The sequence below is a fragment of the Gobio gobio genome, assembly GCF_949357685.1.
Source record: "Gobio gobio genome assembly, chromosome: 11".
NCBI lineage: Eukaryota > Metazoa > Chordata > Actinopteri > Cypriniformes > Gobionidae > Gobio > Gobio gobio.
The window spans coordinates 7,256,256-7,280,788 of record NC_137104.1 but is presented as its reverse complement, the minus strand read 5'-3'; the positions used below and the strand labels follow the sequence as shown (position 1 = coordinate 7,280,788).

The 24,533-nt window shown below is 39.4% G+C and overlaps 1 protein-coding gene across 1 annotated transcript in view; it reads left to right on the top strand.

The window, feature by feature from the left end:
* clasp2 (cytoplasmic linker associated protein 2) overlaps positions 1 to 24,533 on the top strand; it is a 92,666-nt gene that overhangs the window by 31,757 nt on the left and 36,376 nt on the right. Inside the window, 13 exon segments of the mRNA XM_079829306.1 lie at positions 4,673 to 4,819; positions 11,819 to 11,895; positions 12,053 to 12,145; positions 14,862 to 15,007; positions 15,212 to 15,347; positions 15,421 to 15,491; positions 17,814 to 17,873; positions 17,971 to 18,048; positions 18,129 to 18,296; positions 18,387 to 18,424; positions 19,741 to 19,905; positions 22,034 to 22,054; positions 22,651 to 22,794. Of these exon segments, the coding sequence (XP_079685432.1) occupies positions 4,673 to 4,819; positions 11,819 to 11,895; positions 12,053 to 12,145; positions 14,862 to 15,007; positions 15,212 to 15,347; positions 15,421 to 15,491; positions 17,814 to 17,873; positions 17,971 to 18,048; positions 18,129 to 18,296; positions 18,387 to 18,424; positions 19,741 to 19,905; positions 22,034 to 22,054; positions 22,651 to 22,794 (1,344 nt within the window).

The following is a 24,533-nucleotide window of genomic DNA, read 5'->3' as shown; positions in this document are numbered from 1 at the left end:
TATGTTGTGACGTTACACTTGTTCACACTGCAGTAAGAGTGTTTCTGCAAAATAAAACTGTAAACCGAGAGTAACGCAGATATGACGCCATTGACAGGCGACTCCCTCACACGTCCCTGTTAAAATAGCAATTTTCTCGCGATTTACTAATAGTTGGAAACATTTGGGATATTGTAAGTACTCAAGTGAACAAAATATATAACACTGGCCTAGTGGTTTTTGGATATTTTACTGAAAAAAATGTACATAGTGCAGCTTTAATTGTACCCTTTTTTTCCCCTATTTTCACATTTAGATTGTGTTTGCCGTCATAGTTATTAAAAGCTTAAAATGAAAGCTTAATTATTTAACAGTGAAAAATTATTCACCATAATTTAATAACACTGTTAAATACAAATCTCAAAAATATCCTTTTTTAATGCTGTTCATAATATGTAGTGATACCTAAATTCACTTGTAGCATTTAAAAGATTAATTGTAGTTTTTAGTGTTTTATTTTTAATAGCAGCCATTTATTGGTTATTCGTTGGCTTATCAGTATCGAATTTTATATTGTGCATCTCTCATTTTTTCCTGTGGTTGTGCCGATCTTGAATATTTAGTTACATGTTTAGTTTTACAGTATGCAGCTGTTTACTGCTGGTTCATGCCTGTACAAACTCTTTTCCAGTCAACACTTACTTAGTCTCTGCTGCTTTGGACTTTCTTGAATTATTTAGTATTGTGCTTAGTGTGTTTTGAGGCAATTAGCTATATTGCATGACCTTGGACATAAGTGAGTTTTGGGTCTAACTATGGACTACCCATTAATCCGTTTAATGACTATTGAATTTGTTAATATCTCAACTTGCTCTGTTAATACAGCACTAAAGCAAACCCATTACCTATAATCTGGAAAAAGGGTTTCAGACTTTTCCTCTGCTACTATAGGCAATTAAATGGATCAAATCAGATTCATATTAATCTCACAGACCGTACACATTTCAACACATCTCTCAAAAGTTTTGGTGAACTTCCAGAAGCGTTAAACTGTTTGTTTTACCTGGCTATGTGCCTTGAGATCTTGCCAGATTTCAGTATAAGAACAGGAAGTAGTTCGATCTCCGTGCAGCCAACATCCTCACCAGTCGTTTTTTAAATTTGGCAGAAGACAAAGTGGGCGACATTCAAAGAGGTTTTTTTTCTTCTGTCCAATGGCTTTGCCAATGGAGCCGCTGTGAGGAGAGGGTTATAGAGAGAGAGCTGTGCCTGTCACGGCATTACTCTGACACAGCGTGACAGTGAGAGAGAGAAGGACGAGAGAAGGAGAGAGTGAAAGAGCTGCCTCTTCTCAGAAGCATTAAAGCCATGTCTGTGGGTGACGATGGAGACGGTGAGTGCGTTTATCTAATAAGTAGTATAGAAATTACTGTAAGCTGTTGTGTTGTTGTCAGTGTACATTAGGTATGCATTTCACTCTGTTTATTTTGGATGCAATTGGATGCAAGTCAGTCAGTTAAAAAAAAAAAAGAGTTATTGTCCAGAAAATACTAGGGCTGGGATGATCTCTCGATACGATACTTGGGTACCGATGCAATAAGTAAGAATTACCATTTGATATTGACATGTATTATGATTTTTGTTTGTTTTTTTAACTCTAGACCGTAGGGGAAAGTTGAATGATACACTTATAGATGATGGTGCATGTCGTACATCCGTAGATATCTCTTTTTCACGTTCTCAAATTCACTAGTAAGAGATATGACGTCATGTAATACTCACAAATACAACACGTATCGCCCTGCGAGGTAACTTTCCTCCACCTCGTCTATGAGCAAGGACTAAAATAAAGCGATTTAATTTGAATTAATATCGATTCTATCGTAAATTGCAAAAAAAAACTGCTATAGTTAGGTCTCCTATTGCTATTCTTTCAGTTTATAATTTGCACTTGTCTGTTAAAATAAGTTTGTACCTACTTGTCTTTGATCAGAATATATTGCATTATATCTCTCTGACGTACTAGTTATATTGGTTTCTGCATCAGTGGGTTTTGTCCCTTGGGAGTTCAAGTGTGACCTGGTTTCTAGGGCATTTTGTTGCTGCCGCTACCCATTATTAGACTCTTTAGTTCTTGGCCTTGAAATTGAAGTACTTTATGAGATGCTGTGTGTCGCTTGACTATAAATGAAGCTCTAAAGTACTTGGTCGCTGTACCTTTTGGTGGGCCTACTACTAAACAGGCTGACCCTGTCTGTTTGCTTCAGGGTAAATGGCTTCACTTCGTCTCTTGGTAATCCTGATAACCAGATTAGATAGCCAGTTAAGTTACGGACTGACCAGTGAGGACATCAACACTCACTCAGTCACACAGCAATATGGTGTTAGACTGACGACATGTGTTTCCAGGTCGGTTTTGACTGAGATGTGTGTCATGTACTAGTGTGTAGCCAGTTGCTTTTATTTTTAAATGACCTCTGCTGTGTTGAATGCTGCTATACTTCATAACTGGCAATGCGGTGGTCGATACTCAGTATCACACAGTAAAATATTATTACAACTCTTTTAAGAGATTGTTATTAATTTTATTTTTAGCTTATTCGTTGTTTAAATTTGAATCGAAATGTAATGTGACAGTACACTGTTTCATTGACGTGTCAAACTTTTATGATGGGTGGCCTTTTCCCTCAAAATATTCATTATAAAATGCAACTTAACTATCATAAGTATAGACGCAATATCTTGCTTTGAAAAATATTTTGGCAACACTTAATTTCAAGGTGGTGTAGTTCCGTTACTACATGTACTTACTATAATAATGACAGTAAATGATGCATCATATCAAGTGATTTAACTAACACTATCTGTAACTCTTTAGTAAGTACATTTAGTTTATTCATATTACTCAGTACTTAAGTACAATGTAACTAAGTCACCTTAAAATAAAGTGTAACCAATATTTCTACTTATTTCAGTATTTTTCAGATTTCAAAATTCAAGCCAGTGTGATTCAGCCTTTTTTTTTCTCCTCCAATCTTTTAAATCCACTGATGTGGGCTGATCTTGTTGTCATGGCAACAGCCTTTCACAAGCGGCCAGCTCTCTCTCTCTCTCTCTCTTTGGCTTCGTCCTTGCCTTTTCTCCCTTTTCCCCCCTTTTCCCTTCAGCTTGTCCCCACTTTTCTCTTTCTCTCTCTTGCTTCCTGTTGCTGTTTTGTTCCCTTTGGCTAGCCTCATTCTCGATTGATCTCGCTCCCTACGGTCGTCATTGGCCCGTCCTTGTTGAATTGTTGTTTACGCCCTCCTGTCTGAACAAAGGGCGGGTTATGCTACTATGCTAATAATGCTACACACATCGGCAGGCACACAGAGCCCTTTCAGCACCGCTAGTGGGGTCAGCATCCATAATGTGTCAGTGCAGTCAGCCCTTGGCTTAGTAACGGGGTCACAATGCTGATTGCCCACACACACACACACGCACACAAACACTTTCATATGCAAACAAAGACCATGTCTCAGCTGTAGGGGTGTGGCCTTCATTCTCATCTGTATTATGCATTTTACTCGACCACAATTCCCCTGTGCACGTTTGACCATGAATGTATGATAATGCACCGACATGATGCTAATTAGCTTAGCTTGAGCTCCAGACGAAATGAGCCCCATTGACATGCAAGGAGCATCCTCAAATCTCAAAGCTCACTGGCTGCTTAAAGATGATGTCATCACTCTCCTGATTGGCTCTTCGGGAGCTGGGAAGGAGGGAGGACGGTGCGCAGCAAAGTGCGAGGGAGTGATGGAGCAGGAGACGAGGGGGGATGGAGCGAGAGAGTAATTGAGAGAGCGAGAGAGAGAGAGAAGATGCCGACCAGCTTTTGGGTGGTGGTTTCTGCGAACTGTGGTGTGTGCCTTGCCGATCCATCTGGGGATATTTTGTCACCGTGAGAACCACTGTCATGTGAGCGGCAGCTTGGGCGTTGCCTCGGATACGAGAGAGAGCCACGCCCGCCTTCAGGCATGAGGCGCCTCATCTGCAAACGCATCTGTGACTGTGAGTGTCTTCTTGAGATTTTCGTGTTTGAAATGTTGCCGGTGTCTCAAATGTACGTTGACGTCTGAATCCGTGCAGAAATTGGATGTCGCCCAGGTGCCGTGGAGATTTGGGGCATTTTTAACAGCTGGTAGATGAAACGAAACGCTGTTTGTGTTCTTACTGGAAGCGGACAATCAGTTCTTGTGTGTGGGTGGCTTTGTGGAGTCTTTTGAGTTTTGAAGGCATTTCTCTTTCTTTGTGAGTGATTAACGGTACCTATACTTCCTGTTTTTTGCTGTTCAGTAATTGATAGGCCCCTAATAGTTCCTGGTTATGGGCTGGTCATTGATTACTTAAGCTGATATTGTGGTGGGGAGGAAATCAGACCTCGTACTTGCCATACTTGATGATACAATCCAAAAACCTATTGGGTTTCAGAGGAAATGGATTTGTTTGTTGCTCTATTCTGACAGATTTGCTTTTTATTGAACCAACTGCATTGGAACAAGAATATGAGGCTATGCAAGTTGGCACAGAAATAAGTGGTTTTTGCTTATCATTGTGCAGTAAGTCTATTTAAAATTAGCTGGTCTATTGATATACTGCCTGCACGTCTTCACTTTGATAACCAATTGATTCATCTTCTTGCTGTTTCTCTCAGATCGTAGTTTTGACGATGATGACTCTGTGGATGGAAGCAGGCCGTCATCGGCTCAGGCTGCGTTCAAAGTACCCAAAGTACCTAAGAAACCTGCAGACTCTGCCAGCAGTTCCAGACGACCCAGTGCCACTGGAGCTGCCAAGACAGGTGAGACACGTGTGAGATTGCATATCTTGGGGGTTCAGTACAATTTAGTCTTTAGCCTTAATTCGGGTAAGCAGTGTTGGATAAATGAATGTGCTATGAACTTTAAAAAGTCAAAATAGTCCACTCATAGGTCATTATGAGTGAACCTTTTGAAGCATGTTGTAATATGTAACCATTTTAATTTGGCTATGTGTTATGTTTTATGTCTGAAATGAGTTTGTTGTGTGTTGTTTTACGCCCTACTGTAATTGCCCCTTGTGGGATTAATGAAGTAGGAAACTAACTAACCACTGATGACTGACACAATTAGTCTGTGCTGTCAGGAAGGTATTATAAGCTTATAGGCTGGATGTTATGTCTTAAGCATCATAACGGTATAAATAATTGTAAATGCATGTATTAGTTGGAAATTAAATGAAAAATGGTTGATATATTAAATAACCATGTGGTAAATCCTATTTTTAGACCGTCAAGTGACGTTTTCTCTTTTTATTTGGAACTTGATGGACACAAACTAAAATATTTCTCATAACAAATTATTCAGTCTGGCATCAGTGCATTATGTAACAATTAGAATAAAGGACTTTTATCAAATAGATCATTCCTCTCTTAAATTCTGGTTTGATGAACCACATTCAAAGCTGTTGCAAAACGCTTGTACCTGTTCATCAGTTGAATTCTACAGCAAGTTGCAATATTGCTTTGTAGCCTTAAATTTTATTTAGCTTTGCATGATTAATAACTTGATTAGTTTGGGACACATTCTGCTCTTATATATTTTTTATTACTACTTTATTAACTATTTGTATACAAAATACAGTTTAACAAAATCTCTATTGGTTGTAAAGCCATAAATAGAATCTCTATCACTGTATGATATACACACACACTATCTTACCAACCAGTTCTACAAGTCTGAATATCATTCAAGGAAAGGTTACAAAAGAGGAAAGTAAACAAAGTAATGAGCATTTCGTTTGTTTATTATTTCAATGCAAGTTAGAGCTGCACGATTAAAGAAATTGCAATTTTGATTTAAACACCCACTCGATCTCAACGATTCACCAGTGTCTGTAAATCCTTTGACAAAATCACACTGGGACATTCAGGAATGCGTTTGCGCTGCTGTTGAGCCAGAGAAGTTATGTAAAGGTTTGAAACAGCATCACTTTCAGCGTCTTTTCAACCACACAGTAGGCCCACTTTTTCTGTTACAAATATTCATATTATCACAGAAGTACTAGGATAAAAGTTTATAGTTCGGATAGAAACACTGATGTCTACAGAACACCTTTTGAAAGTAACTTGACACTTCAAAATAATGATTGTATGCCACTGGGTGGCAAAAAGTGACTGTTCTAAAATGTGTTGTTGAATCATTCATTCAAGAGATTCGATCAAAAATGCTGATTCGTCCAGTAATGAAACAAGTGAAGTCTTTATGAGTGAGTCATTGAATCGTTCATTCAACGCGTTTTTTTTTAAAAAATAATTCATTCAGATAATTTCATTCAGATTATTTAACCCAGCAGCCATATCACCCTGACTGGTTTCCCACTGAAGCTAAGCAGGATTGAGCCTGGTCACCTCCTGGGGAAAAAGGTACCTGCTGGAAGAGGTGCTAGTGAGGCCAGCAGGGGGCGCTCACCCTGTGGTCTGTGTGGGTCATAATGCCCCGTGTAGTGATGGGGACTAGGGATCGACCGATATGGATTTTTTAGTGCCGATACCGATTTTTTTTTCATCAGCCTTAGCCGATGACCGATACGGGCTGCCGATTTTCTTGAGCCGATATTTGAAGCCGATACTGCTTTTGCTCCCTCAATTTACAACATAAAAATGACACAATGATCATGATGATAATTTAAAATGTACAATTTAAAAGAAGAACATTTATTGAACTAAAAAAAAACTATATTTAACAAATAGTAAAAACAGGTGAGGTAGAACAAGAACAAATCGAGTTCAGTGGTGAAAATAAATTCTGAAAATAAATATTTTAGCATAAATAAAATAATTACACTATTGCACACAGTATCAACAAGCAAGCAGCATAATAAAGTGCACACTGGCTGTACTATACTTAATTTTCAACTATTTACAACCTAGTCATTTAATGGTTACACTCTAAAAAATGCTGGGTTAAAAATAACCCAAGTTGGGTTGAATATAGACTAACCCAGCAATTGGGTTGTTTTGACCCAGCGGTTGGGTTAAATGTTTGCTTAAAACAACCCAATTGCTGGGTTAAAACAACCCAATTAGTCCATTTTCAACCCAACTTGGGTTATTTTTAACCCAGCATTTTTTCGAGTGTAGGTGCACTTAACTTAATCTCTTGTAGAGCAACTACAGCGGTAATTCAGGAAAAAATCTCCCAATGCTCCACGTGAAACTTCGGTCTTTCGACCTTTTACCATCGTGTCAATTCTCAATTGATTTTGATTAATATGCGCGAGGGAGAGCAAGACAGTTTGAAGACGGTGAGAGCTGCCCTGTGGACGCCTGTCTGTAAATAATGCATATCGGCCGGCCGATATATCGGTCTAACACAGGGGTCACCAACCTTTTTGCATCTGAGGGCTACTTCTTGGGTACCGATAAATGCAAAGGGCTACCAGTTTTATATACACATTTCTGAAATGGCAAATTTGCTCAATTTACCTTTAATTACATGTCATTATTAATAATTAATTTGATTTAACAAGAAACAGATAAATATCAATATGCAACACTTTATTTCTATAAATCTCTGCAAGTATTTACATTTTCAAATGATCACTTCTACAACCTTTTCACTAGCCACTAACAATTTTATAACAAATCATGCACTACGTTGCACCATGTTTGTACAGATTATCAATTACATGTTACATACATTCAAATAACATACAAAAATCAACTTTCAGATTTCCCTGAACTTATCACCAAATCTTCAGCATTTTTAACGATTTTTCAATAACTGAATTCAACTGCCATGTTGCCACTGAGAACATCTGTGATCAGTTTCTTTGTCTGTTAGTGGGAAGCCTGGCATTGCATGCTGTTCACCAGTGTATTGTAATCTGGGGTGTAACTTACTGCAACTCTGAGTGAGTCTTGCAGATGTGCATCAGTAAGGCGTGTTCTGAAAATGCCGTCTGAAAATGCCTTCTTTTTCTTAATCAAGAAATGTGTAGCTCTAAATGAGGCTTCGGTTACTTTGTGGGAGTTTTTCACCGGTCTCGTGAAAAAAGACTGCTGTTTGCACAAACCTGCCTTTAACTCGCGGGCTTTTTCCACTCGTAGTGCGCTGCCCGGCGGGTAGTTAGCATGGTAGTTTGCGTGACACGTTCGGAAATGTCTCTCCACATTGTGCCACTTTGCCGTCGCCACAGTCGCCCCGCAAATGAGACACACGCAGGAATCTTTCACCGTGGTAAAAAATAACTCTTCCTCCCATTCACTGTAAAAACTATATGTTTTCTTTCTTTTTTCTGCCATTTCTTCGGGGGTAAATCATCTCCTCACCTGCACTGCGCCCGCTAGCTAGTCTACACGCCCTGGCAACGGTTGCCGTGGAGACCAGCTAGCTCTAATCTAATATGAAACTATTTTTAAAGGTTTTTATTTTATTTTATATTGTCATTTTCAAATTTAGACCAATGCAAGTGTGATTTAAAAAAGATTAGCATAAAAAAAAAAAAAACATTGATGCAGCTCACTGGTAAGTGGGGCCATGGTGAGCTATTTTTAGAACAGGCCCGCGGGCGACTCATGTGGGCCTCGCGGGCGACCTGGTGCCCGCGGGCACCATGTTGGTGACCCCTGGTCTAACACTAATGGGGACACTATACTGTAACAAGCACTGTCCTTCAGATGAGCGTTAAACTGAGGTCCTGACTCTCTGTGATCATTAAATATCCTAGGATGTCCTCCAGAAAAAGAGTAGGGGTGTAACCCCGGCATCCTGGCCAAATTTGCCCATTGGCCCCTGTCCATCATGGCCTCCTAATCATCCCCATATACTGATTGGCTTCATCACTCTCTAGGCGTTTCTCAATGTCAAGGAAGGATCCTCGGAAGCCAGAATTCCGAGGATGCTACGTCATCGACGTCCGTCGAAGGGCTGTTCCAATGTCGAGGATCCTCGGAATTTCAACCAAGGTCTGAGTCCTTCGTTCGAAAAATATGCCATGTACAGGAAAGGATGCTTACGAGTAGACTTCGCGCACTTATCGTTCTCAAATCACCCACAATCCTATGCGCGCAGCTTTGCTATCTTGTTCAAAAAATTCAAAATATCGGACGTTGGACGGGGCAATATGCTTTCAAGTGTAAGTATTTACGTTACCAAACATTTGTTATAACCGTAGTAAATATAAGTAAAGTTTAACTTTTAAATGCCAGTACAAATTACAACCGTATTGATATTATACAAATTACGTTATTGATGGCTAACGGACCTTTTCAATGACGTAATGAGGCTGACGTGCACTTGCTAGCCTGTTCCATTTATGTGTTCTCCGAATGCTAAAGAGAAGCCTCGCCTAGCCTCTGAAGGAAGTGACTTGGAAGGACCAGTCCTGCAGAGGAAGTATCCTTGACATTGAGAAACACCTTCTGTCTCTGATGTGTGGTGGGCGGTCTTGCGCAATATGGCTGCTGTTGCATCATCCAGGTGGTGCTTCACATTGGCGGTGGTTGAGGAGACCCCCCCCCCCCCCCTTCTATGTGTAACGCGCTATATAAATTTAACAAATTATTATTTCAACGTTATAAATAGACTGCAGCAATTATCATTTTGTCAGAACCTCTAGTGTATTGCATTACATGTGGTCTTTTGAGAATCGTGATCTCTGCTTGAAACACAAAATCGTGATTCTCAATTTATCCAGAATCGTGCAGCTCTAATGCAAGTAGCACACATAATCTAATTCATGTAATTTTTGCACCGCTTGCACTGATGCTTTTACAGAACTAGATATTCGCACAGATACCTTTTTACAAATACTTGGTTTGCATCAGCAGTTCACTGTGGATTGATCTTTCTGCTGAGGCTCATTACCGAGCTTTGGGGTTTAACCTCTTAACAAGCGCCCCATTTTTTAGGAATTCTTTGAAAACGATATACCCAAATGAAAATGTCTGCAGCTCTTAAACCCTATGGTCTATATTCATAAACCTGGTCTTATTTTAAACTAGACACTTGAAATATTGCTACCCAAGAGTCATAATAACTCAAAGTAATATGGGAACAGAGTAATATACATGTAAATATACATGTAAGTGACTCACGTTTTTTGTTTTTTGTTTTCACTTAGGGAAAAAAATATTATAATTTAATGTTAAGAGCCTGAAAATAACTTAAATATAAAACTGAATGTCTAATCATGTCATGATTCAAATATGAGGATGATTCTCTCAGTAATGTAGCTTCTGTGAGCTTTTATGTCAAGAAAAGTCTAGGCGTCATTTCAAAAAGGCCATTTATTTCAGAACATTTGCTATTGTAAAGAGTAGTTTTTCATTCAAATAAATCTGCAATAAACTGCAATATACTACTAATTATAATGGATAAACAGTTACTGAAAAACTAAAGCAACTATTTACAGAGATTACAAAGTGTAAAAAACTCATTTAGCTGATGGGAAGCGTCTGTGAGAGACAGCGCGCTCCACTGCAGCTGGCCATGGAGAACGCGCAGCCAGCGCGCAAAAACAGTATTCACCAAAGCCTACTTACGCAAACTGCGCAAGATAATGCCTTTTGATTGGTTACTAAGTCCATCAATCAAACCTTTGTTGGAAAGGCATTGGCTGGGCACCGAGTGCCTTTATCCAACGAAAACCATGGGCGCAATGATTGACAGCTCACCAAGCCTGTAAGGCACTTCCTCTATATGATGCATCCCAGAAGAGTCTCTGATTGAAGGAGAGAGACGAGGGAGGGTTTAAAATACGTGGGAGAAGCCATTCTAGCAGGGGGAGTTTGCCAGACACGGAATAGAATCGATATTTCATTGAAAATGGACATGATTGATCACGCTAACTCAAAACTCTCTTGCAAACAACGGAGGATTTTTAGTTTTTTCCCTATTTTTTCGTTGTTTTGGATTAAAAAGTGGGATGCATTTTGAAGAATGGACTCTTACACAGAGATGTATGCGGGTGTTTATTGGATTCGTCCGATCTGATCTGAACGACAGGAGATGAAAGATGAGTAACGCTGATATTATGCTAATGTTTACATGGACGGTCCTTTAGCGTTTCATTTAACCCTTTCCTCTCTGGTGTATTTATTGCAAAAACAAGTTCAGAACATGAATCTTGAGTGTTTTAGCTTTCAAATGATGCATAGTTTGTGATAGTTGATTGAATATTTTGTATAAAACAAAAGTAAATAAAAGTACACACCCCCCCACTTCCGTCAACCCCCCCGTCCACGATCCGATGCGGGTTAAGAAGTTAAAAAAGGTCAACCCAAAATGGGGTTTCCTGAAGGCTGACTGACAGCTCACTGATGCTGATGTGTTGATCTGACTCTCTGTTGGGAGTTCTCACAGGCCACACCCCCTCATGATTGATCGTTCAATTACAGCCGGACATGAAGACCGACAGGAAGTCCATTAGGATTGAGAGCTGTTAATGTGTCGGATGCATCTCCTCCCTCCTGTAATAGGTTGCACAGGGCTATTTCACTGATTATGGTATACAGTTAAAAAATTCATTTTAAAATATTTGGTTTACAACTTCCTCCTCCACCTATTTCTATCACACATAAATACAATATATCACATGCTTAATACACAAAGAACACCCTCCCTTTTGCCGGTTGCCATAGTAACACCTCATTGTGCTCAGTTTCTATGGTGGCGTCTGGAACTGTCAGTTGTCTCCTGTCAGTGTGATTTAGATTAAAATTGTCTCAAACAGTGTTAGACAGATGCATCTGCCCCTTCATAAACTTCATAGTTGTCTGAGTTTGTGCTTTAATGGATGTCATTCATGTGTGTTGCAGGAGTCTCTAAGGAAGCGGCAGGAGCTGTGGATGAAGAGGATTTTATCAAAGCATTCACAGACGTCGCCACGGTTCAGGTGAGACACACACACTTGCGTGTAAACGAGGGAAGTTTTACTGAATTCCCTCAGAACCTAGTTACAAATCCACCTGAGGCTTTCATAACGTTCACGTATGTTTGATCAAAGGCTTTGAAGTGTTTGATCTAAAACTTGTGTCTCTCTCCTTGCATAGATCTACTCCACACGAGACCTGGAGGATAATCTGAACAAGATCCGCGAGATTCTATCTGACGATAAACACGACTGGGACCATAGAACAAGCGCGGTGAGTTCAACACACATGATTTAAACATGTGCAGGCATTTTTGTCTAAGTTACGCTAGTTGATAGCGTTCCATCGTGCAAAACCATGTTTTCATTTACTAATGCCACTGTTTAAACAATTCACTATTTACAGCCATAATTAATTGATCAAGTGAACTAACATGTCGAGTTATATGGTGTCAATTCGACATGGTGGCACCTATGAAGGGACCTACTCAGTGTATAATAAAACAGAAAAATACTTAAAAATAACCGGACCAACACAAGAAACGGTAATAGCAACAATCTTTTTTTTCCGCTGTATTTTGATGACCACCTGAATGTAACGGATTAGGGCGATATTGAAGAAAAATGCGATATGCGATATCCTTGTTAAATAAAGCAATATCGTATCGCATATCGCATTAAGTGTGTAAAATCTATTTCTTTCCCCAAATGATATCTTTCACTTAAAGCATAACCGACTGTGTTTACATGAATACTCATCAAGACAGCCATTTTGACATAACTGTGTGTGTATTTGACAGTTCGAGTGTGTCACAAGACACGAAAAAAAGAACGGCTTGTGCGCACGTTTCGGTGTGTGTGTCAGACAGCACAAGACTGCAAGGAGTTGTTTTTCGCAAGTTAATGCGTTTAATAACTCTTTTTGACATCAAGCAAGTCACATAAGTAACAGTCGTGTGCTCAGTCTATTCTCTGCTATATGCGTCAACCTAAAACGTACACTTTTCACAATGTTGAAGTAGCCTTTTAAAATCATTCAGATATTGCGTACCCTTGCGATATGCATATTGCAATATGTACATTTGCGATATTTCGATAATTTCGATATATTGCGCAGCCCTATAACGGATTATGCAAAAGAAAAAATGTAGGGCTGGGGCTTGTTATAAACGATTTCTTAATTGGATTTTGAGACGTGGGCATTGGACTCAAAAGGCCTATTCAGATAGGACTAGTTTTCCAGGGGGACGTTAGAGAAATGCATGGTTTACAGATGTACACTATATTGCCAAAAGTATTGGGACACCCCTCCAAATAATTTAATTCAGGTGTTCCAATCACTTCCATGGCCACAGGTGTATAAATCAAGCACTAGGCAAGGCATACAGACGCTTCTACAAACATGTGTGAAAGATTGGGTCGCTCTCAGAAGCTCGGTGAACTCAAGCGTGGTACCAGGATAGGTTGCCACCTGTGCAATAAGTCCATTCATGAAATTTCCTCACTACTAAATATTTCACAGTCAACTGTTAGTGGTATTATAACAAAGTGGAAGTAATTGGGAACAACAGCAAGTCAGAGTGGGGTCAGTGCATGCTTAGGCGCACAGTGTGCCGTGTCCAAACTTCATGTGGCCTTCAGATTAGCTCAAGATCAGTGCATAGAGCTTCATGGAATGGGTTTCCATGGTCGAGCAGCTCATCCAAGTCTTACATCACCAAGTGCAATGCAAAGCGTGGGATGCAGTGGTGTAAAGCACGCCGCCACTGGACTTTAGAGCAGTGGAGACGTGTTCTCTGGAGTGACGTATATTTTAGTCTGAATTATTGCACTCCTGTTCTATTGCGTCTATTTGGCTTGCGGCTGCGCTCGTTCACTGAAGTCTGTGAAGTTTCGCGGAGCTTTCCTGTAGCTCAAACAGTAGAGCATGGCGCTAGCAACGCCAAGGTCATGGGTTCGATTCCCAGGGAAAGCAAGAACTGACAAAATGTAAAATGTGTACCTTGAATGCAATGTAAGTCGCTTTGGATAAAAGCGTCTGCCAAATGCATAAATGTAAATGTAAATGTAAATGAGACTCGCTTGCATAAGGCTCGTCCACTCCTGACAGCAAAATGGTAATATTTGCTTGACCTTCTAACATTTACAGATGGAGAATATACCTGTGAAATGTAAGTTATGCACTGAGGAAAACACCACATCTCAGATGCATTAAACTGAACAAGTATCTCTCAGAGCATCTGACAGTATAAGCTGCGTTGGACTACATGCCTTAACTATGTCTTACAAGTTATTTTGAAGGCCTTATTATAAAGCACACCTCAAGTTTACAAAATGGATTATGCACTGCACCGTGTGATAATAACAATACATTTTTTGTTTTCAGATGCGCTTATAATATCAATCTAGTGTACAACGATATAAACGGTATTGCCTCACTCTATATAGCTTTTTAAAAATATGCCAAGATATCTTACGAACTTGATATACTTGCAGTCAATAATGGAGGGGTGGGGTTTAAGCAGAAATGGTTGGCAAAGTCCTGCAAACGTCACCACAGAGAAGTCGTTTTACTGGAAGATTGAGTTATGACATTTTGATTGAACATTACAAGGCCAAAATAAAAAATTGAAATGGATGAATCATTCACAATAAGATCTATAAAATGCATTCACAAAACACAGGGTGAACTTTAAACACATCACCATTATGTTTCCATATTGTGTTTATACTTGTTTGCTGAGTAATTGGCGAAATGTTCCCACGAAAATCTGTCCACGTTTAAGAGGTGATGACATATGGATGCAGTAGACCTAGAGTTTTCTTTGTGACCATACATAGGGTTTGTTTACGCTTTATAAATCTCTATTCAACATGTATTAATGGAAACATAAGGAGTTTCCTGGCTTTTATGTAGTTTTGTCTATGCATTTCCATTCATTTGTGACAAACCCTCTTTGATGTGGTCTTGTTTTCCTCTCTCTCCACAGCTGAAGAAAATCCGATCTCTGCTGGTTGCCGGGGCAACAGACTATGATTGTTTCTACCAGCACCTGCGCCTATTGGATGGCGCATTTAAGTTGTCTGCAAAAGACCTGCGTTCTCAGGTGGTGCGGGAGGCTTGCATCACTGTGGCGTAAGTGTCTAATTGACATCTTGAACAATGTTAGCTCAGGTCTCTGGCACTAGAAAGCTGTGTGTGCATCTTTTTTCCATCAGCTGCTTAATTAAGGGCAACACGCTTTTTGAGCAAAGCAATTCCTATTTTGATTTGTGTATTCTTGCTATTGTTTTATGCTCATTGCAATGAGCACCAATGTATTGTGTTCTGTTTGCGCAGGTATCTTTCCACACTATTAGGGAATAAGTTTGATCACGGAGCAGAGGCCATCGTTCCAGTGCTCTTCAATCTCATCCCTAACTGTGCCAGAGTGATGGCCACATCTGGCACAGCAGCCATACGCATCATCATACGGGTGAGAAACAGTGTTCATTCTGTCTTACTGCACTGTGTCTGCATGTTTTGACTGTTTGTTTTTGTTTTTTCAGCACACTCATGTCCCTCGACTAATTCCTCTCATCGCTAGTAACTGCACGTCAAAGTCTGTGGCCGTCCGGAGGTGAGATGTTAAACTGCTTCTACACACTATAGCTGAGCACTGCAAGAATACACAGCAAGAATATTAGGTAACACTCTATTTTACAGTGTCCTTTTTACACGTTACATGTGTTATTATTGCAATAACTATAAATGATGCATCATTACGTGCAGCTAACCCTAAACCCAACCCTAGCCCTATAGTAAGTACATGCAATTAATTAATATTACTCAGTACTTAAATATAGAATTACACTGTAACAAGGACACTTTAAAATAAAGTGTAACCGAATATTATATTTTCATGTGGTCTGTCTGTCTGTCTGTCTATTGAACATTATTTTAAGTGGACTTTGAAAGGTTTTTCCTCTAGAATGAGCAAGTTTGGACCAAACAAGTGTTAATGTAGACAATAAAAACATAATCTATAATATTTTTTTTTCATCCAGTGATTGTTTCTTACTACTTGCTTAAAGGTGCTGTATGTAAGTTTTTGACTGTACTTAAACATAAAAGTACCATAATATGCTTCCAGATATTTAGGAAACATACTAAGTTCACATACTCGTTTCTCTGATAAATCAACTTAGTCTCTCCTTGCCTTCCATTGTTAATTGCACTCGTTCCTGTTGCATGTCCTTAAACTGGCAACCCGTGTGAGTGTTGAGTCTGAGGAGGAGGGGCGGGGCAAACAATATTTAGAATTTGGGTTGCAGTACCTATTTCAACCACTAGCTGTCATTCTTACACACAGCACCTTTAAATTATTTATATGTACAAATATAAGCAAAAACATATTTTTTCTTTTTTTTATATGTGTTTCTAAATTGTTACTTTACATTTGTAAAATATGTCCCCATACAGTGTAAATCTCTTGAGGGTGATAGACAAACAAATATCGAAACCAATGTTCGGCTCAATTAATTCATATGGCCAGTTTGAAAGAACTGTTTTGTGGAAATTAATTGTGGAACTCTTTTGCCAATAAGGATTAAACCAGACACCCTATTAAAAATAGCTGTCTTAACATGTTTATACTTGCGAGTCAGGAATCTAGTGTGCTTGCGCAGTCTTTTAAGGCTCTGTTTACATCTGGTATTAAGATGCGTTTTGGTCGATCAGTTCACAAGTGGACGGGGGCGACACCTATCCATTTACTCCTGGTGTTTTAATCTGTCCATTTTGTCCAATTTTAACCACTTCTGTCCGGATTTCTTTGAGGGCAGGGTCTATGGGCGGGTAAATGTATGGACTTTATCAGATATTTCGATCTAATGGAAGAAATAAGCTCATGCAATTTACATATGAACGCAAAAGGAGACAACAGAAAAACACACAGAGAGACAAGACCACGCCGTGAGTGTGTGTTAGAAATCAGGAATGGTGAGAGAACATTGTGCTTGGTACGTTTTTCATCTTTAAACCAAACTTAGGTCTTCAGCCAAAAAAGTTTCAATCTCATCTGGTTAGCGTGCTTCCCATAATGTTTACACGTTAGGTCAGTAGCAGGGTTCCTGCGGGGTCTTAAAAAAGCCTTAAAAGCATTGAATTTATTAATTTGGAAATAATACCTTAAAAAGACTTTAAAAAGTCTTGAATTTTGATGTCTGGGCTGTATGTAACTTCTCCGTATTGTATTTTTCCTCAAAAGTTTCATTTGTCAACCACGATTATTTTGATTAAATAACGTAGTATAAATAAAGTGTGGCGGAACCAATAATTGAGAACGCAACGCAGCCCCGGGTCACAGTACAAAATACTGCGAACACGTGATGCCTTCAGTAAATGAAGATCACGCGCTACAGCACCACAACCATAGACTACAACACAACACAGACCTCAAGCAACAAGCAAAGGAGAAGCGCGACATAGGTATTATTTTTTTATATAAATGGTCTTAAAAAGGTCTTAAAAAGACTTGAATTTAACTTGAAGAAACCTGTAGGAACTCTGAGTAGGTGGAGAGAGGGCGGACTTTTCGAACGCATTCGACCACATGAGCGTTTACACTACGAAAGCAGCTACAATTTTCAACTACCTCTGGAAGTGGTCGAAAACTCAAAACATTTTAGACCCCATTTACACCTGTATTTAACGTCGTCCACTTGTGATTGGATCGACCAAAGCGCATCTTAATAATGCCAGGAGTAAACAGAGTAACTGGCTAAATAAATAAAAACCACCTTATGATGTCGTGTAATTTTATATTTCAGCAGTCTTCATGATATATATCAAATATTGTAACTATTCAATTCATCTCCCAGCCCACTTGAGCACTTACCAAGTTTACAGACCTGTGTGAGTTCACTTCTGAATTCTCTTTCTTCCTCTCTCTGTCTGTCAGGCGCTGTTATGAGTTCTTGGATCTTCTGCTGCAGGAATGGCAGACTCACTCTCTGGAGAGGTACCGCCACAGCACAGGCTAAACTATAATGCCAACTGGTGTTGAAAGGCCAGCACTGCACTACATAACCTCTCTTTCTCTTTCTTCTGTGTCTCAGGCATGCGGCGGTGTTGGTGGAGAGTATCAAAAAGGGAATCAGAGATGCAGACTCAGAAGCTCGAGTGGAGGCCAGGAAGTGAGTGCCGTCCTCACATTACATCATGTGTTTTGCTGTTTCCTGTTGTGTTTTATTTCTTATGTGTCTCTCTCTCTCAGGGCATACTGTGGGTTGCGGGCTCATTTCCCCGGGGAGGCGGAGTCTCTGTATAACGCATTAGAACCGTCCTATCAGAAGACACTTCAGCCGCATCTAAAGAGCTCGGGCAGCGTGGCGTCCCTCCCACAGTCAGATCGCTCGTCCTCCAGCTCGCAAGAAAGCCTTAAGTAAGAATATCTCACTCACCTGCATCCGACTACTCCAGTAAACAATGAAATGGAATAAGAGCTTTGTATTTTTTCCCTTTTCTTTTTCAGTCGGCCGCTGTCAAAGTGGTCAGCTGCTCCAGGCAGAGGTGAGATCCTCAGTGTGTGTGTGTACATGTTGGAATATGTGTATTGGTAATTGACACCTGTCATGTTCAGACACTAGTAAAACTCAATGTTTTGTATATTTTAGGAATATTTTTAGGGCGTGACAAATAGGCCAAACACCTTTTTGCCTTTACTAGATCACGTAAAATGCTTTTTAAAAGAACAAATATTCCATATAGTCTAAACATTTCATGTATCATTATCAAAATGCTGTATAAGTTGTGGCGTGAGGCTGCAGGATGTTAACTTTCAAAGTAGCCATGTAAGTCACATTTTGCAGTATCACCGATACTGAAGTCTCTATGAAACATTAATGACGTTACATTACAGAATAACTGAAAGCTCCCAATTTCAACATTTATTAGGCTTTAAAAAACAACTTTTAATTTAAGTGAACTTAAAACAATCTTTACATAAACCCATTATAATAAATGTTATTTTTAACTGTGGCCTTCCCTGTTAGATATATACAGAAATGTAATAGTTATCAAACACCTTTCTTAACTGCATAAATAATAAATGAAATATAGATGAATCATCATTAAAGCTACAATTTTCTCTGTTCCCGTTGTTCTTTGATGAACATTAATGACGGGCATCATCAGTGTTACTGTCACTTTAAGAACAGCCGCGGATCTGACGCGCTGTCCCGCGCATCTCATTTCCTCACAAAGTTCATTTAAGACGTTATTTAACTAATTTAAGACTCCTAATATGAGAATACTCAAAATTCTCTGTGTTGTTGTTGTTATTGTTTGTTCAAGAGCAAAAGAGAACTCTATGTGAGCAGGAGACTGATGCGTGTGTGTGTGTGCGTGTGTGTGCGCGTGTGTGTCACACACACACACACACACACAGACAGGACATTGACATACAGCACGTTCTCTTGTGTCTTGTCGCGCTTGGAAGCATTTACATGAATTGGAGCGTGATTATGTAACGCTAGGCAAAAATGGATATAAAAACGGATGCTGCGTTATTTGCGTTAAATATTTTTAATACGTTAAGCTGAAAAAATTAATCGCCTGCATTAACGCGTTAATTTGCCCAGCCCTAATAAAAACATAACAAAGTTAGCAAATATTTGAATGAAAACTGGCCAATATGAAAATGTATAATGTAATAATACAATTAAATGAAACTTTTTAATAATAATAATAATTAAAAAAAAAAATGTTTCCATGCTTCATTAAAAAAAATTAAGAAATGAAAATATAAAAAAAAACCTTCCATGCTTCATTTAAAAAATGTATTTGTTTGTAGCTTACACATTGTATTTGTTTGTTTGTTACTTTAGTTCCTGCGAGTTCAAAATCGTCCGGATCTCCAGGCTCTTTGCAGCGTTCCCGCAGTGATGTGGATGTTAACGCAGCCGCCGGTGCTAAAGCCAGACACGGCGGACAGGCTGGAGGGGCTGGCCGAGTCACAGCAGGCCTGACCCCCGGATCATACGCATCTCTCGGTAGGAGTCACATAAGGTTCATGCACAGTTTTGTCAACTCATGACCAGGCAGAACAATACACACCGCTCTTCTCAACACACGCAATAGAAACTGATGTGAAGAATTACCTTGAAGTGTAACTTCACTGATTTTCAACCCACTTTGTATAGTTACAAAAATGTAAATGAACTGTTTATTCGTTTTCTGTTACCCCTTTTCCACCAGAATGAACCGGGTGCTAGTTTAGAGCCAGTGCTAGTGCCTGTTCTTGGTTGGTTCAACTGATGTGCCTTCTAAGAACCGGTTTGCCTTTCCACATGCTAGAGAGCCGCCACAGAGCCAGGTCTTACGTCACTGTATACGTCCCATCTTTCTCAGCAACGCTAGCGAGGCAGCGGGAAACACAAACACACCAGGCTTGTTCGAGATGCATCGACGCTGCGCAGATGATCAGTGTATGACATCAAAACACCGCAAGAGTGAATCAAAAGCATAAGGAGTCGTGTGCTCTCGTTATACTCGTTGTCATACGGCGATCGGTCTGCACAGCACCGATGCATCTCGAACAAGCCTTCCATCAACAATGGCGAACGTTGCGTTAATATTGATGCACATGGCTTTGCGATCCTACATCGGCATCAAAACACAGCGAATCCAACGCGTTCATGCAGCTCGCCGTAATTTGTATAGACGGAGATTACAAACAAGCAGCAGATATTAGCTCCATTAGCTGCTATTTCAAAAATGGCAGTCACATGTTTGTGTTCGTCTTGTTGGTCACGGTAACCCCGCCCCCAGCCCCTGATGCATGCGGTTATTACTTCTAGACCAGCAATGTTTTGGTGATACTTAAGAACCACCTGGTTCGGAGCTGGTGCTTTGGGTGTGGAAAGACTCCGAACCAGCACCAGCACTGCCTTGGTTGGAAAAGGGGTATGTGTTGCCTGGACAGAGAAATTCCAGTTTTATTTGTCAGTTGACAGCTCCTGGGCTTTCGTGAAACTACCGATTCTACTTCTGCTTTTTTGTATCTCCGCCCACGGATGCTACTCTTGTCTTCTCTTTAAACAGCATTATGGTAAAAATGGAACAGCTTTCTTGCTTGTATGTGACGCCGTTTTTGCGTCGGACAGAACTGATGGAACGGCAGTTTTCCCCTGCGTTTGGCCTAAAACGCTGTGCTCGTAGTCATCCAGTTTGAAATGTTGACTACAAACCGATTTTTCCATCGCAGCGTTCTCCCCATGTTTATGATCCTTTGCAGCCTTTTACCACTGCCTACAACGAGCTGGATCCTTCACTCTTTGAATTCTAGCACCCTGGAAAAATACAAGTCGACCCCATTATGACAAAGTTTGCTAAGAAGTATTTCCTACTAAAGCAAGGCGGTATAGAGGGGTGCAGGTGTGACGTCAGAACCCGGAAGCCTGATTCGCCGCTGGTTCTTTTGAGATTTTCCAATAGGGTTTTATATAAAGTTTTTCAATTTATAAATAAAATATAGCCTGTGGTAAATAACTAGCTAACACAATTAGCTAACAATGTATTATTAAACAATGTAATAGTTTAAGGCAGAAACAATCGGCTCATTGAAGTAAAGAACGTGTTCTATACTTTGCTTTACTAGCTTTACTTAAAAATAAACATAACTGCTTCAAAATGTTCATTTTCGCTAAGGGTGTGTGTAAGTTACGTTGTAGAACAAAACGTCAAAGTCATGTTTACCACTGGCTTTATTTTATGTTTTTACACATAAATCGGAAAACCCCATAGGAAAATCTCGAAGGAACCCGCGGCGATTTAGACTTCGGGTCATCCATTCATTCACTGATACCTACTCTATTTTACTCTGGCCAAGCCTATCCAATAGAAGCAGACTGGGAGTGGCCTTGGACGGCAACATGCCCAGTGCATTATGGGTGTTGAAGACTTTTTCTCAGTTTTCTTTAGTCAGGTATCACCTTTTTTTTTGCCTTTATACTGCATAGGCAGCCAAGTTTTAGTGAAAGCCCATTTTGCCGTCAATGAATTGCCCCTTTAATGTGTGTGTGTATATACGGTTGTTGACGTGTGATTCTGTTGTGAGTGTGTTTGTGTTTTTTGTTCTAACTCGTTTGCTGTGCTCCTCTCTCTCTTCTTTGGCTTAAGATGATGCCTCTGATAAAGATGGTAAGATCATCTGCCGTTTGCTCATCCCGTCTTCATCTTCCCCTTTTCTTACTAGCCCCCTCCTCCTTCCTACTGGCCCTCCTTCCTTCTCATGTACTCATGCTTTCCTACTGTTTGTCTTTGAATCGTTGATCAGGATTTTGGTGATTTATATACGTGTCTGAATTATGCTAGGAGAAAAGTTGTTTGCTTTTTGTTGTCATTTCAATGCTTTGTAGGTATAATAGGGAACCCGATCTTCTCACGCTTAGTGGGTGGAGCTCATTGTGTGTGATGTAGTGCTGCTGCTGTCTGCTGGTGGCGTGTGGTATTGCAAGAATATGACTCATCTCCCTTTCAGCTTGTGGTTGTGCCAAGTTGAATTGCTTCATTAAAAGTCTCCCGTACTGATCTGACACTCTCCTCTTATTCTGTCCATTCTGTCCCATCGTCTTTCCTTTAACGCACTCATTAATACGTTCCCTCAATCACAGGACTGGCCAGTGGGTGGTTGTGGAGGGCCAGTGAGACACTCTGGAAATCTCTTTGACTTACTAGTCATTTGATGGTGTGGTATGATTGGTCTGATGACTTACAGCATGTTTGTTGCTCTCCAGGGCGACTACGGACTAAGCAGACTTTATCGACGGCATCTAGTATGGGCAGCAGTCAGGTCGACTCAAGAGGGCGGACCAGATCGAAGATGGCATCTCAGTCACAACGTAAGTGCCTACAATGTTCATACACATTCCATGTCTGCAGTGAACAAGCACAAATATTCTAGATGAATATGCATTTACTCATTCGTCTTATGTTGTCATTTTGCTCACACACCTCACCATAAACAAACCGTATCAATGTAACTCTCATGTAAATTTAGTAGTCAGTAAGTGAAAAATACTTTCCAATAGAAGAATGTTCTGATCGCAAATTCCCAAAAACGATCCATGCACTTTATACGTTTTCATTCCTATTATGCAGTACGTTTTAAATATTTCATTTTTTGAAGTTACAATTAAAGGAGGTATTTCTATGAAAGGGTATAGCAGAATTTCAGCTCAGATACTTACACTTTTGACTGGTTGAATAAATTGATAAATTATGTATATACACTTTGTTTATTTATAGATGTATTTTTAATATTTAAGGCTATGAAAATGAACGTACTGTGAAAATATATAATATTGCTCATCAAGGCTGCATTTATCTTGTCAAAAATACAGTAAAAAACAGTAAATGTTGGTACATTTTAAAATAAAATGTACTTAATTAGAAATGTATTGTAACTTATACCTGGTCGTCAAGAGTTATTTGTTATCATTATCAATGCTGAAAAGTACTGCTTAATATTTTTTGTGCAAACTGATACAGGATTCTTTGATTTAATAGAAAGTTCAAAAGAGCAGCATTTATTTGTAAATCTTTAATGTTATACATACATTTACTGTCGCTTTTGGTCAGTTTAATGCATCCTTGTTGAATAAAATAATGAATGTATTTTTCTTAAATGACCCAGTGCTAGGGATGGGTATCATTAAGGTTTTAACAGTATTACTACTCTTACCGATACTGCTTATCGATCCGGTACTTAAATCGGTTCTTTTTGTTATTTTAAAAAAAAATAAAAAAAACCCTAGTTAAGAACATTACACTGCTTTATAATCTGAAAAGTAAAATGTCTATAGCAAAAGAAACAGCAATGTTTGAACAAAACAAATATAAAACATCTATTTGTAAATGGACCAGTGCAACAAAATTTTTTTGTGGTTTATATGCATAAGATACAATTTAAGAACAAAGAAACAAAGTGCAAACAAATGTTAAATAAATACACAATAAAACAAAAGACACAAATTAAAATCTACAGTGCTTTAATTTCAGGAAGGTCTACTAACATTAAGTAATACGGCCTACAAAGAAATCTAATAAAGTAATGAAATGTAAAATAACGCTCCATCATTTTCACTGTATAATTGATAGATTAATGCTTATTAAAGCTAAAGTTATTCATTCAAGAGCTGTGAATATTTTCTCTTTGCCTTTTGTTTGATTCACATTAATGGCTCAATCGTCAGCAGGTTTATTTGACGCGAATGCAGATCTAATATTATTTTCCCATTTCTCCAAACTATTTACACCCATTTAAGACATAAACTGTGTTTAAGTGACTACTCTCCAATCCGGTCATTTTGACATAGTCTATTTGTTGTGTATTTGATGGTTTAGACGCACACACAAAGCCTAAAGTATAATGTGCAAGTCAGTCCGTTTCTCAGCGCACGCACACACACACACACACACACACACACACAAGCCGCCTTGAAGTTGGAAACAGCTTCCGTGGGTTATTGTGCATTTAATAGCTCTTTTTATTATCAAACACGTCACGCAATTTAGCTACAGTAGACACTGCCTTTTACAATAATCACTGATTCTGACGTTAAGTTTAGGGAGAAATGACAGGGAAGGGAAGGAAGTTGCACTCGACGGAACACGTGTA